The sequence below is a fragment of the Rattus rattus genome, chromosome 5 (genome assembly GCF_011064425.1).
Source record: "Rattus rattus isolate New Zealand chromosome 5, Rrattus_CSIRO_v1, whole genome shotgun sequence".
Taxonomy (NCBI): Eukaryota; Metazoa; Chordata; class Mammalia; order Rodentia; family Muridae; genus Rattus; species Rattus rattus.
This window is the reverse complement of record NC_046158.1, coordinates 3,521,624-3,546,212: the sequence shown is the minus strand read 5'-3', so window position 1 is coordinate 3,546,212 and position 24,589 is coordinate 3,521,624. Positions and strand designations below refer to the sequence as shown.

The window sequence follows — 24,589 nt, the reverse complement described above, 5'->3', positions numbered from 1 at the left end:
GAACCTCCCTTCCCTGCCTCATCTCATCATCCCCTGTGAAGAACCTCACCTTGACCTGCAGGGGATTGGCCTAGGGTTAGGAGTTGCAGGACTATACCTGAAGTGGCTCCTGCAGGGGCGGCCAGAACCGAGTGTCTGAATGGATAGAGCTCACTTGTAAAATCGTGCAACCCAGCTCCTGATCTGCCTGCTTGCACACTCCTGGGTCTCACTGACTCTTCCACCTCCCCACACAGCCTGTACTGGCATGGCATTCTCCGAAGCTTTGTGTGGAACACAAAGCTATGTCAACCTCTTCATACGTGGAGGGTCAGGATGTGCCCATGGGAATGTAAGACGCCACTGTCTACGGAGCTGAACAGAGGGACATCTGTTAGAGAAATGTTCTACACCGTTGAACTCACACCGTCCCCTTCCCTTCTCCTTTGCCATAACCTAGGTCAGGACTGCACAGCCCTGGTACCTTGGACTAGAGAGATCATGACTACTCAAAGCCATACAAGTCAGAGGCAAAAATAGCACGCAGCCCTGAACAAGCCCTGAGAGGCCCATGACAAGGCCTCAGCACAGCATCTCCCTAGTGAGCAGACTGAGGTGGGGCTTCGGCACACATTATTTTCAGTCTTGGCAATAGCCCCTAAGCTAGGCCTTGTCATCTCACTGCACAGATGACACAGGTGCCTGGTGTGTTTGGGGGTTGGGGTAGAAAGGTGACAGTTGAACCCTGAGTGAGTAGATGGAGTGAGCCATCTGACCAGCAGTCCCTGTGTAGGGACCTCATGTTCAGTGACTGCCACAGATAGTCACAAGGCTCACTAAGTATTGTAAACCAACCTGCATTTAGGGCCACAGCAGACTTGCCAAGAGCGCACTACCTCCAAAAGCAAGGTCCTCATGTGTCCAGAAAGGCATTTTTAGAGAGGAAGTCCTCAAACTATGGAGGGAAGTCTGAAGAACTGGGATTCTGTTGCCCCTGAGAAGCAGAACTCTCGCCCCAACTGTTTAGAACCAGACAGAAAGCCAATGGGGAAGTTTGGAATGGCCACAAAGGACAGGTGGGTGGAGCCAAAATCCCTAGCCAGTCCGCTGGAGGGGTTTGCAGCAGAAAGATAGGCACGGATCTGGGTAAGGCTGGATTAGCCCAAAGGTAGACAGGCTAGACCTCAAGTCCCCTGGCCCCAGCTCAGTGATAATATGACTCTCCATGGAGGGACAGTAGCCAGGCATAGGGGACAGCAGGGAGGCAGAGACAAGTGCATAAAACCCACTGTCTGATCTGTCTGTGAACCTATTACACTCTCTCGGCCAAATGCTCCAAACCACGTTCTCCCAGGGGCAGCATTGGCTTGGGGCCTCCCCATGTGCCTCTCCATCATCTTTTGCTACTGATCACCGAATACCTTGGCTGGACACTTGATCCTCCTCAGTCAGCAGGACATACATCCCCATGGGGCAGAAGGGTGAGGGACGACTCCAGGAATGAGGCACAAAAGCATGAATTAGCATAAATAATGAATAGGTATGAATTGATGTTCATGGTGGTTACAAGAATCAATCTCATCAATCAGGAAGTGGACGGCTCAGTTGTCTTGATGTGCAGTTTAATTTTGAGCTGGGAGTGGAATGGAAGATGCATACACCAAGGCTTGAGGTGCGGGGTGAGCTCGGGGAAGCGGTGCCCACACATCTGTGCCTGTGTGTTTTAATGTGTAATGGTGTGAGTGAGCCCCTGGTGGTGGTGTGTAAGTGACAGTGTATGACAATGTGAGAACAGTGTGTCTGCGTTTGTTCTGGCGGTGTGGCCCTGCGTGTTTGTCTGTGGACTAGTCTCGTGGGCATGCACCCATATGAGTTGCTGTGGGTGTCGGTGAGTACAGCTGTGGGTGTGGCTGTGATGGAGGAGAGTGTGCGTGGGGTGTGTCCTGTGAAAATGTGGGGATGGCTGGTGGGCGGAGGCTGAGTGGAGGTCACTGCTGGCCTGGTGCCAAGTGCACCCGCATTCGGCGCCCAGCGCGCTGGGTCCGCAAGGCTAGATAAAGCCTTCTGGCAGCTGATGCCTGTCAGTGTGCACGGTCTCCCAGGGCCCTGGGATACGGCCTCTAGCGCCCGGCTGACGCCACCCTGCGTGTGTGGAGCCGCGGCTAAGGCACTCGCTCTGGCCCCAGCCCAGGGTTAGCGGTGCCCAAGGCGCGGAGCCTCTGGGGGAAGACAGAGGGGGGCGACAGCAGGCTGGGCGCGGCCTCGGATCCGGTGCGGCACTGAGAGTTCTCCAAGGTGCTAAAATAAACCGAGCGAAGGATCAGGTTTCCCGACCAAAATAACCCAGCAGCAGCCTTAGAAATGTGAACCGGGAAAGTGATCCCTGGCGCGCGCCAGCGCTGGAGGCGGTGATGAAAGCTGCTTCCCGTGGTGCTGGGGGCGGGAGGGTGGGGTGGGGTGCTACTGGCCAAGGAGCGGTCGCCCCTCCAAACTCTGGTCCACCTCCCTTTCTCTTCTGTGGTCATTACTTCTGAGAGCAGCCTCCTGCTGGCTTTTGGGCTGTGACGGCCAGGTGTGCAATTTCTTAGAGCCAGGCTCTGAACTCCGCCTACTGTGTGCCAGAGCCTGCCTAGCCATGTGAACAGGCAGTGTGAACAGGCAACAGCAGCACCCAGGGACTGCCACCTTGCATGGAGAACATTAAAAAAATAAGTAGTACAAGGGTGTTAATTGACACAGATTTTAGTAAACAAACAAAAAAACTGAAGAATGTCAGAACACAGGGAGGGGTTTGAATCCCAGGGCACCCTACTGGCTGGCTCACTTGGGGTGAGCCTGGGTGGTGAGTTCCTTTGCTTCTGAGCTTTGATTTTTCTCCTTGATGCTACTGGGTCAGAGTGCATGTCTGTGCAGTGGCTGGGGCAGGTGAAATACCCAAGGCCAGACTCATACAAACAAGTATTCAGAACATGCTTCTGGTAACTGTGCTTGTGAATATCAACATTGGGTTTATCCCAAACATTCAAGACAGCAAACTGTTCCAGCTGCCAGAAACTCCTGCTCTTGAGAGAAAGAGAAGTAGTGGAGTCACATGGTCTGGGACTGTGTTGTACAACAGTCTCCTTCAAGACTGAAACATTCCATCCCGCAAAGCGGGGGCAGGCAAGCAACTCAAAATAGCTTCAGGAAGTCCCTGAAACAGACCAGATTTACTAGGCCACCTCCCTGCCAGAGTAAGCAATAAAAGCTACAACAAAGATTCTCAGACAAGCAAGGCTGCAAAGAAGACTCTGAGACCAGACCAGCTACCTGGAAGAGATTTAGATCGACTGAGTCACTTGGAAAGGACACTCTTCAATCTGTTGAATTGCCTGCAGGCACCCCAGTTTCCCATCTTTTGTGATATTCCTTGTTCATGTTCCTGTAGATAGCCCCAGTAAAACTCATAGCTCACTAAGTTGGATTGGTAGTATCTGTACTTTGGTCTGCCGTGGGTTCCCTGTCTAGGGAAATAGTTGTGTGTGTTGTACCTCCCCAGGAAAAGCATTGCTTTACAACACTCAAGGCCTGGATCAGAACCTTAGTACCTGGGTCAGACACACTTAGCTCCCACCCCAGGTCTCCACAAGCAAGGCTTGGGGACGTGCCAGGAGGCGATGCCTCAGGGGAGCCAGGACATCTGTGGGGATAGGACTGTGGCATATTCCCCTTGTTCACTCTGCAGATCCTTGCACACAGTAGGACTCAGAATGTGACATGTGAAACCACACAGGCAGGAGACATCGATGCTATAGGGGGCATGTAGCCGGAAACCCTTCTCTTGAGCCAAGAGTGTGTGAGACTAGAGGAGTCCTAGCTCTGGCCCTGGGACTCGTGGAGTTTGTATACAGCAACAGCCCAGGTTAGCCCACCAAAGCCTGCAGGAATGGCATGCCAATATCCCGTTTTGCTTACATCTGTTTATAGTCTGTTCTGGAATGCAGGGATGTGTATGCTCGCCCCACGATAGTTTTGAATGCAATAGCTACTAAATAAAAGCAAGAAAGATGGAAAGGTTTTGACATAAGAAATGACCCCTCTATGTGGCAAAATGTCGGATACTTACTGAGAGAGAATAGGGGCCTGAGAGAGTGCTCAGTGGTTAGAGTGCTCACTGCGCCCAGAAGACACAGCTTGACTTCTGGCACACACGTAACTGCTCACGAGCTCCTGTATCTCCAGTTCCAGGGGACCTGATGTCCTCTTCTGGTCTCTGCAGGCACCAGGCACACGTGGTGCACACAGACAAAACACACACACACACACACACACACACACACACACACACACACACACACACACACACACGCACTAAACAAACAAGCAAATAAGAATGAAGCTGATTGTTGTGGAAAAGTGGTCAAATCTATCTTATTAAGTGAAAAAGATGTCAAATTCTAAAAGGCTGTAAAAGCTGATCATATCTCAAATGTGTATTTATATACGAATAGATATGATAAGCCCAGATTTCATTTGTTTTTTTTTTAATTTTTTTAGATCTACTTATTACATACACAGTGTTCTGCATATATATGACAGAATAGGGCATCGGATCCCATTACAGATGGCTGTAAGCCACCATGTGGTTGCTGGGAATCGAACTCAGGACCTCTGGAAGAGCAGTCAGTGCTCTTAACCGCTGAGCCATCTCTCCAGTCCTTCATTTGTTTTTTATTGTCTGATTATTAGAAATAACTGGTTGATATGCCATGCTGCAATAATAAGACAAGGATCTCCCTTTAAGATGACACCTGTAGGGTTGGGGATTTAGCTCAGTGGTTAGAGCGCTTGCCTAGGAAGCGCAAGGCCCTGGGTTGATCCCAGCTCCGAAAAAAAAAAAAAAAAAAAAAAAAAAAATGGCTGTGGGGGTTGGGGATTTAGCTCAGCGGTAGAGCGCTTGCCTAGCATGCACAAGGCCCTGGGTTCGGTCCCCAGCTCCGAAAAAAAAAAAAAAAAAAGATGACACCTGTGTTAGTGTATTTGTTTTCAAGTGATGGAATTGTAACTGTCATCTGTAATAAGTTTGTTGCAGTAAAGGCTGACCTTTTGACTGACAGTGGTAGCATACATCTTTGATCCCAGCACTTGGGAGGCAGAGAATTCTCTGTGAATTTGAGGCCAGCCTGGTCAAGACAGCCAGAGCCGCACAGAGAAACCCTGTCTCTAAAAACAAACAAACAAACAAACAAATCAAAGTTATTGGCGATATTTTATTGTCTCTTATCTAGCTCTTCATTTCGAGGATCTGTGTCCTGGCTCTTCAGCTAAATGGCCGGAAGAGATCAATAAAAGCATTGTCTGAATAACTGATAGAATGCCAAAACTCTTGAGAAATTGGATTGTGTGGTCTGGTAGGTGCTGGCAAGAGTTTATGGAGTGGAAGTAACCAGAGACCTCCCAGAAGACTGAGGAGTAGCAGGTCCTGGTCACAGGTAAAGAGCAGAGCCCCTTGTGTTGAGTGAGCCTTTTCAGAGTCCTGGGCAGATAGAAAGGTTTGCGTGTGGTCATTGGCTAAGCCAGGGATTGAACCTGAGGCAGTTACTCTTCACAGTCTGTTTTAACCACTGACAGGCTCTGGAGCTAAATTGGACCCCATGGCCTCTGCAGAACTTAACTGGGCTCTCCAGCCAGAATAAAGTGCTGACACAGCCCTGGGTATTAATAGTCCTAGCTGCCTGGGCTCCTTATCCCCTGCTGAAGCCAACCCAGGTCATGGCCCCACCCTGAAGGGTAAGGTGACTTTCCTGGCAGAGAATTGATCAAACATTTCCAGGACCCCGTGGACTGAAGAATCAGAACCCAAAGGCTCCAGTGTCCCCACACTGGACTACTTAGTGGTCTGGGTCTGCTTCTTTTCAGTTCCTGACTGGATACCTTCACCTATCTGAGCCTCAGTTTCAGTATACTGACTGAAGGCTACACATTCGCACTCTCCCTGAGGACATAGGGCCCACCCGTGCAATGTACATTATCTTGGTAAATTTTCACATGTTCCAGTTCCCTGAAACTGGCTTTGGAAGGAAGATGCCTCCCCTCCCTTTCAGACCAAAGTATGTTTGTTTCAAAATTTTCTGCAAACCCTTTGTCTGGTGGTGGGTGATGGCTCCCTGACCCTGTACCAGGAGAGGAAGGAAGCAGCAAAACAGGTGAATAGAAACAGTGCTAAGCAGGGCAGCACGCGCATTTAATCCCTGACCTCAGGAAGCTAGGCTGATGGATCTCTGCTAGTTCAAGACCAGCATGGTCCACATAGTGAGAACCCTGTCTCAAACGTAAATTACATCATGTCCTTCAGAACAGCAGAGTGTGAACTATTACCAAGAGATGTTACCAGTATTTACCCAGTGATGTAAAGGTGCCTGCAGTGGGAGAGAAAAGTCACCCACAGAGAGGAAGCTCAATGGGGAGCTCCAGTTGCCTGCCTTAGCTTCCCTCACTGGTTTCTACTAGACATCCTAAGTGATGATGTCGCCTCTGGTGTTATTTGTTTTCTTACTTGGAAGCCTCACCCACTCCAGGGGTCACTCTTGTCTACCCAGAACCCACTCTCCCAGGAACATCGGCTGACTGCCTCGAAGGGGCTTCCTCAGCCAATTTCGGATGGATGTTTCAGCACCTAATATGACAATGTTTGTCATCTGTCTACTTATCTATCTGCCTATCGATCCATCCATCCATATATCCATCCATCCATCCATCCATCCATCCATCCATCCATCCATCCATTCATCCATCTGTCTATCTGCCTATCTATTTGTCTATCTGGCTGCCTACCTATATGCCTGACTTCTGCCTGCCTGCCTATCCATCTGTCTTTCTGGCTGGCTATCTGCCTTTTTATCTATCTGTCTGTCCATTCATCTGTCTATCTGCCTATCTAATCTGCCTATCTATTCATTCATCCATCAATCTATCTGCCTGTCTATCTTCTTATCTGTCTCTCTGTCCATCTGCCTGCCTGCCTATCTATCTATCTATCTATCTATCTATCTATCTATCTATCTATCTATCTTGCATTTTTATCACTGTGATAAAACACCATGACCAAGGCAACTTATAGAAGAGTTTGCTTGGGCTTACAGCTCCTCGGGGTCAGTGTCCATGATGGCAGAGCAAAGGCCTGGTGGCAGCAGTGGGAAGACAAAGGCTCATTCAGATCTTGAAACACAAAAAGACAGTGAGCTCAAGATAACACGAGTCTTTAAACTCCAATAAGGCCACCTAAGCATCCTTAACAGTGCCACTAACTGGGCACCAAGTACTCAGATGTCTGAGACTTTGAGGGACACCTCATTCAAGCCGCTCCCTCTCTTTCTCTGCAATTTACTATTTATTCTTTTTCTTTGGTTTGTTTTATTACTTAATAAACTCTTTTATTCATAACCAAAAGTGTGTCTATTACTGTTCGTTCTCCAGACCAGACAGAAGAACTTGTCTAAAGTCCAGAATGAGGCAGCTCTTGCCTTGTTGCCACACCCAGGAGGGAAGTTATGGTGTGGTCTGGCTCTCCCGCCCCATGCTAGGTCTGCACTGAACACTAGAAGAGGAGGGATAGGGTGGTCCCTGCCTAGTCTATCCCAGTATGCAACTGGGATTTGCAAGGAATCCCACACCGAGGGCCCTTGGATACTGGCCTCACCTCAGCAAAGAATGGGACAAAGTCAGGCCATGGGCTGGGTCCTTCTGAAGGAAAGAGGACTTTATTCCATGTCACATGGAGTCCCAAGGTGCACTGTAAACGGAACAATTACTTGGCATTTTACGAACTTCTATCTGAGCGCTTTCTGCAACTGTAAGAAGTGGGCACTATGATGCTGTGTTACCCATAGAAACACTAAGGCTCAGGAAAGAGGCAGGCTGAGCAAGGCCTTCCAGCTGATATGAGCTGATGTGAGAACCCCTGGCTCTGGAGCCTGTAGGCTGCTCGGATCAGGCCATAGACAACAGAACCTGAGTTTGCTTCTTGTCCTTAGGATGCTCTGGGGTGGTCCTGGTCTTTGTGCATAGGTTCTGGGTCTTGGGCTGAGCAGAGCAGACAGACAAATCATAATCCCGATGTGATGAGACCTTGGCAGTCACTTCTCACTCTCCAGCCAACCGCTCTGGAGCATCAACAGCCTAGGGCCAGGCAGCCTAACTCTGCGTGCACTAGAGTTCCAGATGCTGCCCAGGGAGCTGCAGGAGGCCTCCCTCAAGCCCCACATGCTCAGCATGGCCTCTCTGGCTGCCCTCTGGGGCCCTGTGAGATACACCCTCTTCTCTCCTTTTCCATGTACCAGCAACCGATGCTTCAAACTTTCTACAGGAAGTTTCTCCATAGCTTCTCACGTGTGTGTGCTTCCTCCATGAGCCAAGCCATCCAGGCGGATCCTGCAGGGCCTCTACACAGTTGGGGTCATGTATGTGTCAGTTGCTTCATATGTAGGGAACCTTGGTCTTCCTGACAGTTGGGGACAGGACAACGTCACTCTGTAGTGTGACCAACTCCTGCCACAGATCCAGGAGCTCCATGGCTACATATGGGTGCTTATGTCTTAGGCTGCCTGGCCCTAGGCTGTTGATGCTCAGGGGGGTTGGCTGTCGAGTGAGAAGCCTTCGCTTAGTTCAAGTACCAGGGACAACCTCCAAGAGACAGATCTCTTTCCAGTTAATCACCCATCTGTCTAACAGAAGGCCAGTTTCACACGTGGCCATTCAAATGCACCACGATTCACAATAGCAAACTCAACACTACATTTTTTTTAAAAAAGGAGGAGGAAGAAGAGGAGGAGGAGGAAGAAGAGGAGGAGGAAGAGGAGGAGATAGAGACAGATAATTGGTCTGAAAACTTAATGGTCTCACTAAGGGGATAGGGGAATAGTTGACCTGGCCCTAGAGACCCAACACAGGGTGCATCAAAAACTCCCTACAGTCCCTGGGACTAAGGTACCCACTACCCAGCGAGGGGAACAGGGGGACCTGGCTACAAAGGATCTGCTCTGGTCAAAGTGCAACTGGAATAAGCAGGTTTTAATTTAGGGTCCATCTCTGTCAGGGCCAGAGACCAGAGAGGGAAGCAAAGGCTGAATCAAAAACAATGGACTACATTTCCCAGAGTTCTTCAGAGCCCAAGGACCAGCCATTGGCAGATTTAAATAGCCCAGGCCCGAGGCAGCCAGGCCTCAGCTGTGGACTCCTCCGCCTCTCCGTGGCTCTATTGGCGCTGGCCCCTTAAGGGTGGGCTCTATTGGCTGCCCAGCTGGCATTGACGTCCCCCTCGGAGCCGGGTGGCAGCTGGAGGTAAATAGCCATGTGCAATTCTCCTCTCTATATTTAACAGCTGCTACAGAGAAGGTGGCGACTCCTGTCTTCTGGGAGAAGGCCCTTGGAACTGGGCTGGGACTGGCCTTCTCGTAGTGAGCGAGGTCACCATGCCAGCTTCCCAGAGCCGGGCCCGTGCCAGGGATCGCAACAATGTCCTCAACCGAGCTGAGTTCCTGTCCCTGAACCAGCCCCCCAAGGGGACCCAGGAGCCCAGAAGCTCAGGTAGGAAGGCCTCGGGGCCCTCAACACAGCCCCCACCCTCCAGCGACGGGGCCCGGGAGCGTCGCCAGTCACAGCAGCTGCCCGAGGAGGACTGCATGCAGCTGAACCCCTCATTCAAGGGCATCGCCTTCAACTCCCTGCTGGCTATTGACATCTGCATGTCCAAGCGACTGGGGGTATGTGCGGGCCGGGCTGCATCCTGGGCCAGTGCCCGCTCCATGGTCAAGCTCATTGGCATCACGAGCCATGGCATTCCTTGGATCGGGGGCACCATCCTCTGCCTGGTGAGAAGCAGCACCCTGGCCGGCCAAGAGGTGCTCATGAACCTGCTGCTAGGTGAGTGTGCCCGCTGACCACCTGTCACCCGGCCTGCCGGGCCTTTTGGGAGCCGGCCCAACCCCTTCCAGGATCAGCAGGCTCTCTGAGAAACCAAGGAACTCATGTAATGAGGCTAGGCAGAAAGGGTGCCCCAGAAACAGACACATCTCTAGTCGGGGGAGGCAAGGGCCCCCCGCAAGTTGATGGGGTGGGGGACTGGAGCACACAGAGGCCAGCAGGCACCTCCGGAGACCAATTCTCTGTCCAGGGCTGCTGGCCAGGGGCAGAGTACAGAGAGGCCAAGGGGTGAACTTAGGGGCTCTGCTGAGTGACCTAGTGTGATGTCTTGGTCAGGTCATCATTCCTAACCTGTTACAGACAGTACTGAGCTGACCCCAAATTGTCCCCCTCCTTCATGCTCAATTAGAGACCCTACAAATTACCCAGGATTCTTCTAGAGTCTAAAGATTCAAAGGACCCACCTAAGGGTTCTCGTTACCCACTCAGAGCCACTTGGAGCACTTGCCCGCTCCTCCCCATGGGTCTCTGGAGAAAGGAGTCTGGTTGTTACTTTCCTTTGCCAAAGTCACTGCCACTAGCTCTCCAGGCTAGCACCGCTGTGTGCCAGTTGCCATGTGGTACCCATGTGGAGGGCAAGCCATCCCTTCTACCTGAAGATGGTTTCCAGCTCCTACCCCACTCATCCTCCAGGTACCTCCTGGTCCCTAGGGTCCTCAGGGAGCCTTTGCTCATCTCTGGGAGACACAGGCAAAGCCAGCTCCTCCGGTTCTAGAACCCAAGCCACCAACTTTACGTTACTGTTTTCTCCCAGCTCGTCCCATGACACTCCCATCTGACAGATGAGAAAACTGAGGTCCCAGGAAATCAACCAGCCTGGCCAACCTCGGGGCCTGGAGTTTCTAACAATCCCAACTGTCATACAAACCACGGCCTTCCAGGGCCCAATTCAGGGCTGTAGGGGGAAGGAGAGTCCGGGAGAGAACAGGTGGCCAAGGTGCTGGAATAGAAACTTCTAGAACAGAACCTGTCTGGTTATGTGAAGTTTTCCCTATGCCCAAGATAGATTCACTGAGGACTGACACTCAGGAAGCCTACGTGAGGAGTCAGGTTCCCTCATGCGGGAGGATGGGGCAGGAAAGTATTGCCCCCAACCTTATCTGCCCCTTCCTGCCTTCTCCCCATGCTAATGTTGGCAACTGTGCACTGAGCATTTACTAGGAGCCATGAAGTCCTGTGTAACCAGCACCACAGCACACCCCCCACTCACCCTACCCCAATGGGGCAAGGAATTGCCCCGGGCCATACAGAGAGGGAGGCTGGGTTAGATACTTACACAGACTATTTGGAGCATGCAGGGTAGCTCTAGGGCCACGGTGCCTCCATGGAGTGTGGTGTCCAGCACTTTAGCTTAGTAGGAGAAGAATGTGACAAAAAACATGGCCTGGGGCTCGGGCCTAGCTTTTTATGTAGCATGCACTAAGTCACAGGTCCCATGCTCAGCACATCACCCTGCTGTGATGACTTGTGCCCAAATCCTAGCACTCAGGAGATAGAGGTAAGAAGATCAAATGTTCAAAGCCACCCTTGGTGTCTTAGGGTTTTACTGTTGTGAACAGACACCATGACCAAAGCAACTCTTTTTTTTTTTTTTTTTTTTTTTGAGCTGGGGACCAACCCAGGGCCTTGCGCTTTGCTAGGCAAGCGCCTACCACTGAGCTAAATCCCCAACCCCACCCCTTTTTTTAAAAAAGATTTATTTATTTATTATATATAAGTACGCTGTAGCTGTCTTCACACACACCCAGAAGAGGGCATCAGATCTCATTACAGATGGTTGTGAGTCACCATGTGGTTGCTGGGATTTGAACTCAGGACCTCTAGGAAGAGCTGTCAGTGCTCTTAACCTCTGAGCCATCTCTCCAGCCCCCCCAAAGCAACTCTTACAAGGACAGCATTTAATTGGGGCTGGCTTACAGGTTCAGAGGTTCAGTCCATTATCATCAAGCAGGAGCATGACAGCGTCCAGGCAGGCATGGTGCTGGAGCGGCTGAGAGTTCTACATTTTCATCTGAAGGTAGCTAAGAGAAGACTGGCTTCCAGGCAGCTAGGATGAGAGTCTACACGCCCACAGTGACACGCCTACTCCAACAGGGTCACACTTCCTAATAGTGCCACTCCCTGGGCCTCTCATATACAAACCATTACAGTTGGCTACATAGTTTGAGGCTAACCTGAACTACATTAGAAACTTCTCAAAACAACAATAGTCTGGGCATAGGGACACATACATTTTTTTTGGGGGGGGGGGTTGGTTGGTTTTAGTTTTGTTCTGTTTGAGACAAAGTTTCCCTGTGTAGCTTTTACTGTCCTGGAATTCCCTCTATAGACCAGGCTGGGCCCCCGCTGCCGCTCACACAGAGATCTGCTGCCTCTGCCTTTTGAGTGCTGGGATGAAAATCTTGGGTCACAGCCAGGTGTGGTGGCACTCACACCTTGAATCCCAGCACTTGGGAGGCAGAGGCAGGCAGATCTCTGTGAGTTTCAGGCCAGCCTGGTTTACAGAGTGAAATCCTGCCTCAAAAAACCAAAACCAACAAAGTAGCAAGGTAGGTCTTGGCCCCACAATCCAAGCCTCACATGCTAGAAGGGACCCCAGTCAGCTCCTCCATCCAGGGACAGACATCATCCACTGAGCAACAGGCCTGTCCCTTACCTAGCTTTCTGATGCCCTGGGGTGCTGTTAGCCTTGTTCTCTGACCCTTACTCACTTCGAAGACTTGATTTAGTCAGTTCCCACCTCTGAAGCAACAGGTCTGTGGTGGAGATTTGAACGGATCTGATGAAGCCCAATGGCTTACGTCACATTTGCAAGAACTGCAGGGCCTGGAGGCGTCTGTCCAGCCTAGCCCTCTCTCAGAGCAAAGGGCTGAAAGATAAGGTCTCATGCCTACAGCCAGATCCTGAGGAGCAGAATGGAACTGATAGAAAATGAGAGCTGAGCCTCAGAAGGCCGACAGTCCCCAGAGCTATACGCTCCCTGCCTTCTGCCTTGGACCCCAGAGAACCTAGCCAGAGCAATTTTAGCAGCTGAGGAAAGCTTAGAATCAATTAGACCTGGGCACATACCCCAGGGCCTGCTGTGGCCACAGGCAAGTGCCTTCACCTCTTGGAGCCTCAGTTTCCTCATCTGTCAAATGGGTTGTTAGGGCACTTGAAGGAGGTATCTTAACATAGAGGGTTTGGCATGTGCCAAGTCTGGGAGCACTTAGGTGGCCATGGCTATCACAATGGTAGCTTTGTCACCATCACCAGGCCCACCTCCCACCCAGTCCCATCTGTGTCCTAGATGCTAGGGCAGTGACCCCAACACCTTTGCTAAGCACCTAACCAGGCTGGATGACCCTATAGGGGGCCAGGTGATGGGTGACTGGGCCCATCCCTGCTCACCCTGTGTCTGTCCTTGAGAGCCTGTCCCAGGTGGAAAGTGACTCATGCCCTGTTACCATGATACAAATCCTTATTTTTACTTATTTATTTTTATTTTATGTGCATTGGTGTTTTGCCTGTGTGCATTTCTGTGTAAGGGCATCAGATCCCTTGGAACTGGATTACAGACAGTTGTGAGCTGCCACGTGGGTGCTGGGAATTGAACCCAGGTCCTCTGGAAGAGCAGCCGGTGCTTTTAACAGTTGCACCATGTCTCCGGCCCCTGACCTGAGTCTGTTGGTGAGACTTTCCTGACTATGAACATGACATTGTGTGTGCAGGTGTCTTAGTCACTGTCCTATTGCTGTGAGGAGACTGTGACCACAGCAGCTCTTATAAAAGTAAAACATTAATCGGGGCTGGCTTACAGTGTCAGGTTTACTCCGTTATCTTCATGGCGGGAAGCACGGGTACACACAGACAGGGAGTTCTGGATCCCGAGGCAGCAGGAAGAGAGACTCTGGGCTTGGCTTGGGCTTTTTAAATCTCAAAGCCCACCCCAGTGACCCACTTCCTCCAACAAGGCCACACCTCCTAATCCTTTCAAATAGTGCCACTCCCTGAGCATTCAAGTGTGGGATGATGTCACAGGTGAGGCAGGTACAGGATGGAAGGAGGCCTGTCATTGGATGAGAAGGAAGGATGGGCGGGAGAGAAGTTTGAAGGAGGAGGAGGAGACGAGAACAGAAAGGAAGAGAAGAGACGGAGGAGAGGGTGAGAAGCCATGGCAGGTGATGTTAAGATTCTGCTCTGTGTATTTACAGGTTATTAATGTTCTCAAAGGAACCGGGCTTTGTATGTTTAAGTGGGCAATTATATCTTATCAATTGGATCTAAAAAAAAATACTTTTTTTATTTTTATATTTTACAACAACATTTGTAAAAAAAAAAGTATTTGACCATATGGGGGCCATGCTTATGAAAGCCACCACTCAGGTGCATCTGCATGTGCAGAGCTCAGAGGACAACCTCCAGTGCAGTTTCTCAGGGGTCACCTCTCTTCCTCCTCATTCTATCCATTTATGTACTTATCTATTTATTCCCAAGATGGGGTTTCTCTATGCATCCCTGGCTGTCCTAGAACTCACTCTGTAGACCAGGCTGGCCTCCAACTCAGAGATCTATCTGCCTCTGCCTCTGACATGCTGGGATTAAAGGTGTGCACCATCATGGCCTGTCCCTTCCTTATTCTTTAAAACAGTCTCCCTAGCCTAAATCTCCCAGGTAGGCTAGTGCGATCACTCCCACTAGTGAGCTCTGTGTTCCACCTGTCTCGGCCACTGCGGTGCTGAGGTTACAAGAGCTCACCTGGCTTTATACAGCTACTGAAGCTCACACTCAGGCCCTCCGGCTCTCAGGAGGCAGAGGTGGGCAGATCTCTGTGCAAGGCTAGCCTGGTCTACAGATTGAATTACAAGACAGCCAGGACTACAGAGAAAACCCTGTCTCAAAAAAACAAACAAACAAACAAACAAACAAAAAAGTGTGTGTGTGTGTGTGTGTGTGTGTGTGTGTGTAGAATTACATTTATTTATTTTATTTGCATGTGTGAGATCATTTTGGTATGTTGTGGATGTACAATTCTATGCCTGAAGCGCATCTTCATTGCTGTGAAATTGTCAATGTTATCTACCCACCCGACCTTTTCACTTGCCCCAGCTCCGTCTCCATTACATACAGCTCTGTACCCATCCCCCAACCCTAGCCCTTGGCAGCAGCCATCTCTTCCCTGCCTACAGGTGGCTTCCTGTGCCTGGATTTCCATGGCATTTGTCCTTCTGTGGCCAACTCATTTCACTTAGCTTAAAGTCCTCAGGGTTTGTTCAGATATGCCAATGTGTTAACCTCCTCTGTCTTTTAAAGATTTATTTATTTATTATATGTAAGTACACCGTGGCTGTCTTCAGACACACCAGAAGAGGGCATCGGATCTCATTACAGATGGTTGTTAGCCACCATGTGGTTGCTGGGATTTGAACTCAGGACCTCTGGAAGAGCAGTCAGTGCCCTTAACCCCTGAGCCATCTCTCTAGCCCTCCTCTGTCTTTTTTTTTCTTTTTTCTTTTTTTCGGAGCTGGGGACCGAACCCAGGGCCTTGCGCTTGCTAGGCAAGTGCTCTACCACTGAGCTAGATCCCCAACCCCCCTCCTCTGTCTTTTAAAAATTTTTCGTTGGCATTTATTTGAGGGGGTGGGGTATGTGCCATGGTATGTGGGTGGTGGTCAGAGGATAACCTGTGGTATCACGGGTCCTGGGAATCGAACTCAGGACATCAGGTTTAGTGCCTTTAACCACTGAGCAATCTCTACAGCCTGACTTTCGTCCTTTTCCCAGCTGGATAGTATTAGGCTGTGCAAATGGAGCCTGTTGAGTTTATATATTATCCAGTGGTCCACGTCTCCACTCCTAGGTGCTGTAAACAGGGGCCTGTACATCTCAGGCCCTACTCCTGGCTCTTTTGGCTGCTTGGAAGGAGATGCTGGGTCACGGAGGAACTGTGTTTACGAGCGGGAATAACTTCGTGTTTTTCACTGTGGTTGAACATGAACACCTTCCCCTGGCCTCACATTCCAGTCTCTCCACTCCCTAACAACTCCTCCCCCTCCCCCTCTCCCTCCTCCTCCTCCCCCTCCTCCTCCTCCCCCTCCTCTTCCTCTTCTTGTTATTATCAACCGTCATCGTTGTTGTTATCCTTTTGTCTTGTTTTGTTTTGTTCGAGGCTAGCATACAAATGAGTTTCACCATGACCAGCACTTACTATTTGTTGGGTTGTTTTTATTTCATGTTATTTATTTGGAACTTTTGAGACAGGATCTTACATTGCCCGGAGTGGCCACAAACACTGTGTAGCTGGATCCCAAGTACCGGAGGATTACAGTCACGTGCCTCCTCGACCCACCCTTGTTTGTTTGTTCGAGACAGAATCACATACGATCGTCCAGGCTGGCTGAAGTTCACCATCCTTCCCTCCCAAATGTGTGTGCGTGCATGGGTGCGTGGCTGTGTGGAGGCCTCTCTGGAATCAGCCGCTCTGCATCCCGTTGTTTTGAAATCGGCGTCATTGGTCATCGATTTAGTTAGCCTGGCAGGCCACTGAGCTCCCAGGATCCACCTGTCTCCATCCCTGTTGCCAGGTTACAGACGCACGCTGCCACACCTGGTTTGTATGGGTGTGCTGGAGACTAAACTCAGACCCTGAGCATGCATGGCAGGTCCTTCACCATCCGAGCCATCCCTGAAGCCCCCGGAGGGAACTTTTACAAGACAGAAATAAATAGGAGTATGCGGAAATCTGAGAGTGATCCTGAGCTACAGCGATTAGCTCTTGAAGCAGCGTTAGTCTGAGATGAGCAGGACACGTGGAAGAAGTGCTTTGGTAAGGCTATGGTGGTCTTGATCCCACCTTGTATTCCACAGAACATAGGTCAGTAAGAAAGTGGCCCTGTCCTTTAGTTCCTCCCCAGGAGGCAGCATTCCTCTAGCTCTCTCCCTGCACATGTCAACAGACAGTCTGCACCTCTGTCGTGTTTGATTAGTGTGGCCTCTGCTCTCAGGAGCCTGCTCTGCTGTTCGGTCCGCATTTGCACGCACTCCTCCCCCACCCCACACACACCTCATGTTCTTTTATACTGAGAACAGAGGATGAAGCCTCTTCAGCCTTGAGCTTCCCACTCAGGCAACTCTGCAGAAGAGACGTCTGTCGCCTCTCCTGCCCACCAGCTCTGGCTCTTGGGGACAACTTAAGGGACAACCTCTCAAGAGACTATGTGCCTTGCCTGATTGAAGGATATTTAGACTGATCTCAAATCCTCAGTTGGGTACACTTCTGCCTCCAAAGGTGGGATCCCAGTTTATATCATGTGACACTATGTGACACCCAGACTTCTGGGGGTCTTTGGCCGTCCCAAGTCTAGGTCAGAATTCTGACATGTGATAGAAAGGAATTCACTGTACAGGGCAAGGCGGGTTGGCCCAGGCACTCACACAGCCAGTAGGTTCATTCTGGGACCTGCTCCCAGTAGCACAAGCCACTCAGTTGAGCTGGTACCCTGGAGCTTTGTGCCCAGGGTTCTGACGCTCTCCCGGGAGCCAGCTTCCTGTGTGAATTCCTCAGGTGAGAAAGCAGAGACTCTGGGATGTTCACGGTGAAAAGCCGTTTGAGTCAGGAGGGTGGAAGACAAACCAGGATCCACCCACCCAACAGCAAACTGACATGGCATAGGGGTGGAGGGAACTCACCAGAGATAGGAGAGCCGCTAACTGTGTGCACGCCCACAGCCACCGACACACATGCACATGCTCCTCGAGACAACGCAGCAGGGAACTCAAAGCCAAAAGGCCAGGTCCATCCCAGCCTCCCACTGTGTCCCACTCACCCAACCTGTTTGCTTCCTAAATCCTCCCCCCAGGGAGATCACGTCCTTTTAGAATGTTGCTTTGACTTTTTAAAGATAACTTTTTTTTGCAAATGTGGTAATATATATCATAAAAATGTCATTTGAACCTTTCGAAGTACACTGTTCATTGGCATTCAACACTACTGTGCAGGGACAGATGTCGCCACAGTATATCCCCAGAAGTTCATCCTCTTACAAAATTGGAAGTCTGCCCCATGAAACCCTGGCTTTTCACTGCAGTAGCTCCCACCCCCATACACCCACCTCTGCTTCTGTGTCTGTGAACTCAGCTGCTCCAGGTCCCCCATACAAGGGATTCTGTGGTATTTCCTATCTTGTAAAAATAACTAGGGATAGGGCAGGGTCTCCTGTAGCCCAGGCTGCCCTTAAACTCGCACTATGTAGCCAGACATGACCTTGAACTCCTAATCCTTCCGCTTCCATTACCTGAGTGGAAGATTACTGCGGTGCACCACCGCACCTGTTTTATGCACAGTGCCGGGGACTGAACTGAGGGCCCCATGTGTGCCAGGCAGGCTTTCCACTAATCTACACCCCCAGCCAAAAATATCCGTAATACCATGTATACAAATTACATGCTCATGCGGGAGGGGGGGTTCAGAGAGTTTATAAAAATCCACCATCCATCGTCCCCACCTCCCACCTGCCCACACTACCCCTGCCCAGCGAGAAGCCCTGACATCAGGCAGGCTAGCACCTCACAGGCCGGTCTGTCCAGACACAGCCGTCCATCACTCGTGTAATGGTAACTGTAAATCCTGTCTTGCAGTTGGCCTTTTCCCTTAGCGTACCCGCCCCGCACCTCTCCCTTGGTGGCTATAAATACACGGCAGCCTTGTCATCTGCGGTGGCTGCTGGGCACTCATTGTCTAGACTCGGCCATGCATGGTGTATTGTATCTGTCTGGCCTTGAAGGGCACTGGGTCACTGTATGGCTTTCAGGGTTCTGAGTCACACTGCAGTAGGCATCCTTAAGCAGGAGTCAGGTGCGTACCCCATCTCTTCTCAAGGAGGCAGCCCTAAGCAATCAGAAGCTTGGGAAGCAGAGGGGTATGGTGGTCTAAGCAAGATACCTACAGAAACAGACTAGGGGCGTTCACTTTGCAGTAGCTGTAGGGTGTTGGCTTCCCCTTCCCAGAGCCAGAATGGGAGGCAGAGGTCACATCAGCAAGGCACTTTAACCCACGAGCCTGTTCCTGTCAGTTAAGGACCTATCTCTGCTCCTTGCTGGCCGACACCCCCACTCCCACTCACACCCTTGTGTCACTGTCCTAGTCCTGCAGAGGGGTGAGCTGCAGGGTTCTGAGTCACACTGCAATGGGCTTCCTTAACCAGGACTCAGATGTACACCGGGGGGGGGGGCACCTTCAAGGCAGTAACAGCCCAAGTCCTAAAGAGCCCATGGGAGGCCCCAATTACCTCCCTGATTCACACACACAGCTATCAGCAGGCCTGGCTCTGCCTTGCTCTAGGGTTTGTAGCCCTCTAGTTTCCTGGCCACCACAGGCCCAGAAGGCTGCTGAGCTGGAGAGATAAGATAGGCCCTTGTCACCCCTGAAGTCAGCAGGGAGGTCTCAGGGACAACAGTGCTCCTGCCCAGAATACTTTGACACCCACTGCCAATTCCCTCTGGGAAAGGTGCTGTGGGTGAACACCGCAGGCTCAGAGGATGTGAGAGGCAGCAGAGCCCTTCTCTGGTCCCTGGCTGTTGTCCCAGGTCCTCCCATTCTCACTGCCTGAGGTGGCCAGCCCTCAAAACAGCCTCCACGTTGCTCCCTATGGCATGAACTGGATGGGAGCTGCGAGGAGATTGGCTCTCAGAGTTCATGTCATCTGCCCATGACAACTCTATGTGCTCCGCCACTGTCCTGCTGGACCTCCGTGCGTGGGGGCCCAGGGAGTAAACTGACCTTTCCAAGCCCCACACAAATCAAAGGCAGACAGCCTTCTGTAGCTCTCCCGAGCCTCCTCCCAACTGGGAGGTACCTTACCCGACTCTGATCTGAGTAAAGTGTAGGTTAGCAAACCCAAGGCTCGCTGAACTCTCAGGGCCTGGAGGGGTGGCAACCCCTGTTTCTATTTCTGGCTCCAGAGTATGGGACAATGACAACCAACAGTCAGGGCTGGCCAACTGGAGGGAAGGTGGCAGGGTTGTCCTATCCTGTGTCCACAGTCCTCTCACAGTCCCGCAGACAGCTGCATCTACCGAGGTGCTTGCCCACAGACTGTAATAACACTGCTCTGTGCAACCATTTGGTGACTGTCTGTCTCTGCCTTGGCCATTAGGAGCCTGGCCAGCCTGCTTGGCCCCGGCTCTGACACACCTGTCCATCTCCAGAACCAACTATACCCAAGAATTTGGGTGTAGCGGCCAATAGCTGTAACAATATGAGACAAGGCCCCATCTTGTAGCTCAGGCTGGCCTCAACCTATAGAGTGCTAAGACATGTATTACTACATCTGGCCCATCATCAAATACCACATGCCCCTCATGCTGGGGGTGGGAGCCAGGTTCCTGTACATGACAAACCCATTCTCTACCACTGAACTGCTCTGGCCTTTCCCATCGCCATGAAAGTAATGGCTAAAAGCCCAGGCACTGGCGTACACCGAAGGGTTTTAGAGTCAGGATCCTGGCAGTGTATCCTCCAGTAATGATCACTACCGTACCCAACCCTCCAATGGACCAAGCTTTTGGGGGAGGGGTTTCCCTGCTTTGCACAGAGTGCTGTAGGTCCTAGGATTTCCTAAGTCCCTTGCCCACGGCCACTAGTCACCTTTGCAGGCACATACTGTCCCTCCTGAGAGAGATCATATCTATGATCTGTACCTCACAGGTGGGAACAGCTAGGTGACTTATCCTGAGTCATGCAGTCACAGTGACTATACCACACTGCCGGTCTGTCTGCAGCTGTCTAACACCAGCCTTGGCCCCAGAGCAGAAAGGTGTGAGATCCAGGCTTCCCTGCGGCTGGGGAGGGGTTGCCTTGCCCCACACTGGCAGCCCGGAAGCCACTCTGACTAGCCATTGGAACTGATGGCCCAAACAGGCAGAGCAGCCCACCAAGGCCACACAGTGGGGTGGTGGCTGAGATGGAGCCTCAGGCATCCCCCAAACTTCAAAACTGAGAAAAGAGCCCAACCTGGGAGCACAGTTTCCAGCCAGTGATTTAACTAACATTTGGAGACTGCCACCCTGTGTGTGGTCAAGTGACAAGCCTCTGGGCAAGACAGGCTCAACCTCACCCTCATGAGAAGTAGCCACTAAACCAGAGTACACAGAGCCCAGGTCCAACCTGTCTGTGAGGACAGGGTGAGCCTCTGGAGGCCTGAAGAGGACAGTGGAGAAAAGGTGGTGGGTTGGGAAAGAGCAGAGCATTCCAGAAAGAAGGAGAAACCAATGAGAATACTCCGTGCCCTGAGGCCTTGTCTTCTGGGGTGCAGAGGGTGCTAGGTGTAGCCTGGCAGCCTCGCAGGGCAGTTTAGTGGTTCCTCAAATTACCTCACAGAGGAGCCAGGTGTGTGACACATGCCTGTAATCCCAGCACTGGGTGGGCAGAGGCAGGATCTCTGTGGGTTCAGAGCTAGCCTGCTCTACTGTGTGCACACTATGACTGCACAAATGCCACCGGCTTCTGTGTTCACACACTGTGGAGTGCATGTTGTATGAATTACATCTCAGCGTTATAAAAATCATTGTGCTCTAGGAACACGGGAAACCTTCACTGACATACTTTGAAAAGAATTCTGTAGCCCGGGGCCCCATATCTCAGCCCTGAAACCCTGCAGGTACCCATAGCTGCCATGACACCCGTCACTAGGGAACAGATAAGAGTGAAATAAATATGTCAGAGGTCGAGGATGGACTGCAGAGATAGCTCAGTGGATAAGAGCACTTGTTACACAAGCATGAAGACTTAAGTTCAAATCCCCAGCACCACATAAGATGGTCATGTCCATGTACACACGCCTGTAGTTCGAACGCTGTATAGGGCGGAGACAGGAAGATTTGTAGGTTTGCGGGCTGTCAGCCAAGCCGCAGGTTCAGTCTCAAAAAAATAAGGTGGAGAACAACCAAAGAAGGTATTCGCTGTTAACTGCTGACCTCTGCATGTAAACACACACACACACACACACACACACACACACACACACACACACACACACACACAAACTCACACACATGACGAAAGGTGGGGGAGGATGAAGAAAAAAATGTTTAATATGCCGGGTGGTGAGAAAATGGAACCAGGACGAAAGTTACCTTATCGGAAGCTTCATTTTTTCTTTTTTTTTTTTTCCGGAGCTGGGGACCGAACCCAGGGCCTTGCACTTGCTAGGCAAGCGCTCTACCACTGAGCTTCTACAAACAGGTTCCAGGGGTGGGATCTCTGTTGAAGGAAGTGGGTACCCTACACAAGGGAAGTTCCAAGTAGTCCTGGGGTGGGAATGTGCTGTGAGGTCACTGAGGCCAAGAAAAATGAAGGAGGAGGAGTGCTAGGGACTGGAGCCTGGTCAGCCAATGGGAAGAGGACGGATAGGGCCGGAGCCAGGTCAGCCAATGGGAGGAAGAGGGCTAGGGACTACTGGAGCAAGAGGGATAGGGACCGAGCCTGGTGTGGGAGGAGGGTTAGGACCTAGTCAGCCAATGGGAGGAAGAGGGCTAGGCAAACTTGGTCAGCCTGTGGGAAGAGGAGGGCTAGGGACCGGTGGCACTGACACAGCAGGCCTCTGCTCCGTCCACAGCCCTGCTCTTGGACATCATGACAGTGGCTGGAGTACAGAAGCTCATCAAGCGCCGCGGCCCGTATGAGACTAGCCCTGGGCTCCTGGACTACCTCACCATGGACATCTACGCCTTTCCTGCTGGCCACGCCAGCCGTGCCGCCATGGTGTCCAAGTTCTTCCTGAGCCACTTGGTGCTGGCGGTGCCGCTGCGAGTGCTGCTGGTGCTCTGGGCCTTCTGCGTGGGTTTGTCTCGGGTGATGATCGGACGCCACCACATTACAGACGTCATCTCTGGCTTCATCATCGGCTACTTCCAGTTCCGCCTGGTGGAGCTCGTGTGGATGTCCTCCAACACCTGCCAGATGCTCATCTCTGCCTGGTGAGCCGCCACCCACCACCCACCTGGGCTCTGGGCAGAGCTGGCCCCAGAGAAGTGGCTAGCGGTGGGTCAGTGGGGACGGACTGACTCAACTTCTCCAACCTGGCCAGAGGCTGGTTTGTTAGTACTGTGGGGGCTTTCGTTTTCTTCACTGGACTCTGTGCATCCTCGGAGGTAGCCGGGATGGCTCACATGGATGCTTAGCCTCCATTCCTTGTCTGAAGGCAACAGACAAGAACAAGATGGCCGTAGGAGGGGCAGAGTCTTATCCCCTCGTCACCATGACTGTGGTAGCTGTACTGTGCCACCACACCATGGCACAAAGTTCAGGGAAGAACGCCCACCACTCATCCAACACAGGAGCCTATCTATCAGTGGTCACAGACAATTTAGGGTAGCACGCTCCCAATGGTGCCTGGAGGCCCCAGCCTGCAAGATACTTCTTGGGAAAAGGCTTTTGTGGTCCAGTGCATTTTGGGAAGCCCTGCACACTGGCCCCACAGTGGATGTTCACAAGTGCAGAGTATTTAGAAAGGCACTGGTATGTCCTATAGAAAACCCAGCCATTGAAGTCTTGTTTAGCTCAGCATTTCCGAAATGTATTTGACCACAGGAGCCTTGTCTTCAGAAATAGCTTCTAACCTACCAGGAACCTATTGAATCTGGGAAACTGCTCCCCAGGGGCCAGAGGACCTGGGATGTGAGCTCACCTTTCCCAACACCCAGCCCTGAGGCCTGGGGAAAGCAGGTGCCCACAGCAAGACCTGCAGGAGGTTCCTGCCATGGTCTCTGGGCACTGAAGCTGCTTTGGCCCCCAGGGGCCGGACTCTGTGTGACCTAATAGGTCGTTTCCAAGTCAGACACTTAGGGATGCGCATTTCATGTGACAATACAGTGATATGCAAATGTAGCTTTGTCCTGTGTGGTTCTTAATGTGCCAGGGCACAGGGATGGTCCCTGGTGGGAAGACAGTGCCATTTGTCAGAGGGAAAAGAGGGAAAGGTCCCAAAAAAGGGAACCCTGACCTGCTCCTGGACTCTTCTACTGCTTGGTGTCTCCTGGAGGCCACAGATTAGGGCTTGGTCCACTTGGCACTGCCCTTTTGTCCAAGTCTGGGTTGGGGAATTTCTTCAGTTATAGAGAAGTCTGAGGCCCTCTCCCTTCAGCCTCAAGCCCTCCCAGGGCTTCTCCCTCAGTCTAAAAGGCTAGACTCCTGTCTCCTGGGAGTGGACTATGGGGGAGGGGGAGGCGTCAGTAGGGTGCCAGGGTGTGTGTACATGTTGGAAGTAGAAGTCTATATACAGGCGGAGGGTGTGTGAGCGTGGGCCAGGGTGGGGGTGGGGGGAAAACGTGAGGCAAGGGACACAATGGAGACAGAGTCTGGCTCTCACAGGCCTGGAGGAGCTAAGGTATGGGGGTGATTTAAAGACCCCCACATTCCTGGAGCCAGTACCCAGTGCTCCCTCACAAGCCTCTGGAGTCGGGTGAGTGACACACCGACTTGGCAGACAGAACACCAAAGTCCCAGGTGGGTAGCGGCTTACCCAAGGCTAGCGAGCCACGTGGGCGGGAACCAGCAGCCTCTGGACATGTGGAGGTGGCTGCTCTGAGGCATCAGCCACATCTCTCTATGCTGCCGCCATCCCCTGATCCTCTTCTCAGGCTCATGCATGTGTCTGTCACCCCAGTTCTCTCA

At 51.6% G+C, this 24,589-nt stretch overlaps 1 protein-coding gene across 1 annotated transcript; it reads left to right on the top strand.

Moving 5' to 3' along the window:
- The first annotated feature begins 9,171 nt into the window (after nt 1-9,171).
- Plpp7 (phospholipid phosphatase 7 (inactive)) lies at nt 9,172-23,803 on the top strand. Its single transcript, XM_032902797.1, has 2 exons — nt 9,172-9,879; nt 22,533-23,803. Exons 1-2 carry the CDS (start codon nt 9,429-9,431, stop codon nt 22,895-22,897), a joined length of 816 nt encoding a protein of 271 aa, XP_032758688.1. The 5' UTR covers nt 9,172-9,428; the 3' UTR covers nt 22,898-23,803.
- Nucleotides 23,804-24,589: the final 786 nt, after the last annotated feature.

Bases quoted from the DNA above. Each gene is read 5' to 3' on its own strand.
- Plpp7 (XM_032902797.1), top strand. From the start codon at position 9,429: ATGCCAGCTTCCCAGAGCCGGGCCCGTGCCAGGGATCGCAACAATGTC. The intron at 9,880-22,532 runs GTGAGTGTGCCC...CTCCGTCCACAG, and splicing joins GCTCATGAACCTGCTGCTAG to CCCTGCTCTTGGACATCATG.